Here is a 6,000-nt window from a genome sequence, read left to right on the forward strand (position 1 = left end):
TACTTGGTATCCACCACCCCCGCCAGTAAAGCCCTGTTTAAAATGAAAAAAATCAATCCGAGAGTACACTTTGTGCACGTGGGGATAAAAAAATAAAACTCCTTAGCTCTTGGCCGTCCGAATGAATCTCCATGGGTCTACCCCCCCCCCATAATCAGCTTCTGTGAGTCCAGATCCAGGATCTTCCCTAATACCCGCCTCATGAACTCCGCGTCAACCTAATTTGGTGCGTAAATAATCACAATACCACTGGCATCCCCTCCAGCTTCCCACTCACCATGATGTGCCTATCCCTGAGCTCGCCACTATATTCCCTACCTCGAATGACACCTGCTTATTGATCAGGATCACAGCCCCCCTAGTCTTAGAGTCTCTCCCCGAATGAAATACCTGCCCAACCTACCCCTTCCTCAGTCGAGTCTGATCCACTACCCTCAGGTGTGTCTCTTGTAGCATTGCCACATCAGCTTCAACCTCCTCAAATGCGCGAACACGAGAGCCCTCTTGACCGACCCATTCGGCCCTCTCACGTTCCATGTGATCAGCCTGGTCGGGGGGCAACCCCCCTCCCCCTGCCGATCAACCATCACCCTTCTTAGGCCAGCCTCCAGCTCGCGTCCCGCGCCTCCTCAGGCCCGCCCTCGGGCCCCCACCGTCCTCTACCTCCAATTTGTCTCCCAACGCTCGTCCCTCCCCTGTCAGCAGAACAATTCACCCGCTCTTTCCCCCCCCCCCCCCGCCCCCCCCCCCCCCACTAACGAAACAACAATCCCACCCCTCATATCAAACTAGGTACCTGCTCGCCCCCCACTGAGCTAGCCCGCCCAGCTAGTCTGGTAGCCCCCACCCATGGCGCCAAGCATCCTACCCCCTAATGTTCCCCCCTCCCGCTCGAACATACATATGCAAAACATCACACTCCCCAACAAACACAAAGAAGAAAATACCATCCACCATCCCCCCCCCCCCCCCCACAAGAACAAAGTTAACCCGCACACAAAGCTGAGCAACTTTCCAAAACATTGGTACAAAAACACTACATACGCGGCTCAAAAAGAAAATATGTTTAGCAGCACAGGCACAGAACTCCCCCAAGTTCAATGTCCTCAATCACCTGCCAGTCTCCTATCCTTGTCAAAGTTCATCGCCTCACCCGGCGATCCAAAATAATGTTCTTAGCCCCTGTAAGTGACCCACAAATGAGCTGGGTACAGCATGCCGAACCTCGCCCTCTTCTTGAAGAGGGCCGATTTAACCTTGTTAAAGCTCGTTCTTCTTTTGGCCAGTTCGCACCCAAGTCCTGGTAAATGTGCAGCTCGCTGTCTTCTCATTTGCCACTCCTCGCCTGCCTGGCCCACCTCTAAATCGGTTCCTTATCCAGGAACCGGTGCATTCGCACCACCATCGCCCTCGGCGGCTCATTCATCCATGGCTTCCTTGCAAGCGCTCCATGCGCCCTGTCCACTTGCAGGGATTGAGCAAACGGACCTTCGCCAAGCAGCTTCTCGAACATATGCGTATGCCCCTGCATCCGATCCTCGATGCCCTCCGGGAGGTCAACGATCCTCAAATTCTGCCTGCGCGACCTGTTCTCTAAATCCTCCACCTTCTCCTGCAGCCTTTTCTGATGGTCCCTCATCAGATCCATCTCCATTGCCATCGCAGTTAGCTGATCCTCGTGCTCAGCCACCTTCTCTTCCACCTTCTGGATCGCCAGTCCCTGGGCTTCCAACTTTTGCTCCACCCGATCAATCCCCATCTTAATCGGATCCAGGTACTCCTGTCTTTGCTTAGCGAAACTCTCCTGGGGGAATTTCACCGCTGCTCCATTGACCACTGGGCCGGCAATCTCAGCTCGTCAACCTACGCCATGTTTTCCTGTGCTGCAGGCTCCACTCTCTTCTTTGATCAACAATCTCTTTTTTCCAGACCACTTCTGGTCTGCGACTCCATAAACTGGTGGGAGATTCTTCTTCTCTTCCTCACCAGTCTCCAATTTTACTGGTCAAATCCCCCATAAATCGGAGGAAAAGGTGCCAAAAGTCCACCACGAGCGGAAGCTACCAAATAAGCGACCTCTCACTCCATGGCCGCCATCGGAAGTCCGCCAAGTCATGACTGGTACAGGCTTGGAGGGCCGAAGGACCTGAGCCTGTGCTGTTTTGTTCTTTGTAAATGGGTAGGATTGGCAGGAGGATGGTGGGGAAGGGGTCAGGTGGTCAAGGGGGTGGTAAATGGGTAGACGTCGGGGGACCTTGGGGAGATTGGGGGCATGGGACAAGCAGTCTTGTCGACATGTGGAACTCATGATTGATGATTACAGAAATCCCCATTTGTTCCCTAACTATGGAATCTCTGATAACCGACATTATTTGCTTTGTTGTTTCCTCCTATTGAGTTCTTTGCATATTTGTGCAATGATCTGCACTACATTCTTGAAGGTCTCCAGCAGTGTCCAATGTTTTGTAATGAATTGAGAGTGGTGCACCCCACGAAGACTCCTCCTCTTCCATATGAGAATCTGCAACTTGAACTCCTAGCTGCAATGTAAAATTCAGGAAACTGAGATTCCCTTAAGAAGACTGCAGATATCAAAGGGAAAGTAATCAATCTGGGATAAAAGACAAAACTACTGGCTGTAAAGGTCAATTTTTCAGGTGTGAATTTTGAGATTTGCTCGTCACCCACCTCGCAGATTTATGGAAACAGAGCTTAAGCAAGTGCTGTTTGCTTCTGGGACAGCATGCATTGATTCCTGTTTAAAGACCTCCTCTACCTTTGTGAATGATGCATACAATTTATAACATTGTCTGTTGTATGTTTTTCAGGTTCATGGTCACCCTTTTCTGCTGAGTGAAGTAAATACTTCTGCCCGACTAACCTGTCTGGCTGTGTGGCTGTCAAATCCTGCAAGTATTGTACAAGAGGTTGAAGAGCAAGGTACTGTAAAGGAATGGTGGAATTTACTGCATTTAAATTTTGACTGTCAATATGGAATCTTAACTTGGGACACTGAAGTCCATGTACTCGTATCAGCAATGTGCCTTCTAATCTGAGATTAGAAGGCACATTGCAGAGGCAATTTGGATAAGCAAGCAGCTACTTAATTTTCCTGCAAAGTCATGGTGGGCAGTAACATACCGATTTGACTTGTTCAAAGACAGCTTAGCGGGAACATTATTTCTCGACTTTTAAACATTTTGTTAGCAATTAGGAAAAGCAATGTTCATATACTGTGCTGTGGTCAGGATAACTCTTGCAATTAGACTTTCCCCTCCACCTGCCCGCTCTCTTCTTTCCTCCCACCCCACCTTCCCTCCCTCCACCCCCCTCCTCCGCTCCTCTTCCCCCCCCCCCTCCAATCCCACCTGCCTTCCTCAACTCCTTCCACCCTGCCATCACCTCCCCCTCCCAGCCCGCCTTATCTCACCCAGGCCACCCTCCTGTCTTATCTCACCCAGCCCGCTCTCCTTTCGCCCGCCCACCTCTCCCTCTACCCTGGTATGCCCCCCACCCCCCTCGTGTCTCCCCCCACTCTCTCCCCTCTTCTCCCTCCTTCCACCTGACTGTCTTTGAATGTTAACTTGATATTTCATGACTTTGCCACTGGTTCTAATTATTTTCCCATATTTGTTCTGTTGCAGAAGATGCAGCTAGCAATAAATATTGTAAAGAAAAGGAAAATAAAATAAAAGTAGCTTCCTTGGTTGAGGATGAATATCCAAAGAGAGGTTGGCAACTTCCAAACAAGAGGAAAATGGCTGCATCAGCAAAAGAGAGGAGGAAGAAAAATAAACAATAAAAAGTTGAAATGCACCCTTTCCCATTGTGTGACTATAATATCTAGCTATAGTTAGTCTATGGATGATCAGGTTACCTGTTTTATGGTTCTGTATGTGTAAAGTTGACATGAGGAGATCAGTGAGATATCGACATTCTCTAAATAGACTGCTTTCTTAGGATTAATCTCTCGGAACTAAAACCCCTGAATATTAAGATGTTGAGTAACTAGACCCTTAAAAGATTACTGTCAATTAGAAATAACTAAATTGTGGTTTTCAAATCATGGCAAAAGTCCAGTTTTAACAGATATGAATGTTCACTTCACTATATAATGAAGTATAAAGTTATAAAATGTAAAATAGATATTCCTGTATGATCTAAACCTCTGGCACATACACCCTCTGATGACCCACCCAGTCAGTTCAATCATGATGATTTTAGAGATTGGACAAACTGTTTACTTTCATTCTTGCCTTATAAATGAAGAACAGCTACTTGAGAGTAATTGAGGAAAATTGGCATCTGTTGAACTATTCTAGCAAGTCAGTTTGTTCCGAAAACAAAACAGGGTAAAGTGGAGGAAGTGAAAATTAGCCAAAAAGAAATTTTATAATGTACTCTGGGGCTCAATATTTGACAACTCTTAGGCTAATAACATTTGAGAGATTTTATTCATTCTGATTTTGTAAAGTTAGTTTTACTCACTCATTCACCTGACTAGTTTCAAAACTGAATAGAGTATATAAAGAATATGAACTAGTTACTTTTTTTACCTCCGGCGATCCTGTTTGTTCATATGGCATTTTGATACGTAACTGATCCCTTAGACTCCAGTAATTATAGCATTTTGTTTCGTTACTCATTTAAAAATGGTATAGTTGCAATGTAACTGGAAGTGAGTGGAAAACTTGTAGAATGGCGAAGCAGCAATTTATGGGTGATTACATGAATATATAAACTGATGGCAGGATAACTCACCTTCTCATGATTATACATGAATTGATTCCAAAATGCATTTAAATGTTCTTGCGTTAAACAAACAAATGGTGTGTGAAGCACATATTTCAGTGATGCGTGTTGCAGCCAGTGTGTTAAAGGTCAGATTGTTATTTAAAATGTGTCTCCGGACTAATAAAGATAATTTAATAAAGATAATTTTTTACCACTTGTCAGCATTTGCCATGTGAAATTTGTTCAGATACTAACTTGTTACTTTTAATCATCCTAAAAGCTGGAATATGTCCCAGGGGTTTAAATCACTGAAGCATTCCAGTATTGTCATCAAGCTGTAATTCTTGCATCTGGGTAGATTTAAAACTTTTTAATGTGGCCATCAGGATAAGATACTGAAGATTGCCCCAACATCAGTCAGCATTTTGGAGGGGAAAGGTCACCACGGTGCACCTAGACCTGACGGGCAGCTTCCCAGGACCTGACAACTGACCATGCCTGGCCCGATGGCCGACTTCCCCAAAACCGGCACCTGATGGCAGACCAGCCTGGAAGCGGCACCGATGACAGACCACCCCAGACCCGCACGCAATCACAACAGATCTGAGGCCAACCATTCTGGAATGGAAGTGTCACAAAGCAGAAACCGTAAGCTGCTTTCCTAGACAAAGCGCAAAAACATAACGTGACCTAATGCCACCGATCTTCATTGTTAGGATACCGGACCAGGCACCAATTTTTGTTTGGATGCTGAATGAGAAACTATAAACAATTGTAATACTGTTGACGAATGTGATATAAAGTAGTTAGTTTAAATATATTAGTTACAATAATGAAATGAAAATCGCTTATTGTCACAAGTAGGCTTCAATGAAGTTACTGTGAAAAGCCCCTAGTCGCCACATTCCGGCGCCTGTTCGGGGAGGCAGTTGCGGGAATTGAACCGTGCTGCTGGCCTGCCTTGGTCTGCATTCAAAGCCAGCGATTTAGTCCTGTGCTAAATGTAGATGTGGGCCAGTCTAATTCTAGTGAGTTCACAGATAAAGAATTTCAGAAAGCATGGCAAGGAAGGGGGAGGGGTGTCTGGTGGAGGAGGAGAAAAGGATGCTGGGTAATAAGAGGCCCAGGGTTAAGGAATGAGAAGTGAGCCAATTAGGATGTATGGCCAGGTCAGGAGAGTTATAGGATGACCTATGGGAATCAGTATGTGAAACTTGATGTCATTTGAATGTATTTGCAGAGATCCCTTTGTCTCGGACCTCATTC

General features: G+C 46.1%; 1 protein-coding gene across 1 annotated transcript in view; it reads left to right on the forward strand.

Annotated features, from left to right (window-relative positions):
* The window catches only part of pak1ip1 (PAK1 interacting protein 1), a 149,005-nt gene extending 144,052 nt beyond the window's left edge, over positions 1-4,953 (forward strand). Inside the window, exons 9-10 of the mRNA XM_072509556.1 lie at positions 2,829-2,940; positions 3,645-4,953. Of these exons, the coding sequence (XP_072365657.1) occupies positions 2,829-2,940; positions 3,645-3,802 (270 nt within the window). The 3' untranslated portion in view covers positions 3,803-4,953. The remainder of the gene's footprint in view (positions 1-2,828; positions 2,941-3,644) is intronic.
* The last annotated feature ends 1,047 nt before the right edge of the window (positions 4,954-6,000 follow it).

The sequence above is a fragment of the Scyliorhinus torazame genome, chromosome 6 (genome assembly GCF_047496885.1).
Source record: "Scyliorhinus torazame isolate Kashiwa2021f chromosome 6, sScyTor2.1, whole genome shotgun sequence".
Taxonomy (NCBI): Eukaryota; Metazoa; Chordata; class Chondrichthyes; order Carcharhiniformes; family Scyliorhinidae; genus Scyliorhinus; species Scyliorhinus torazame.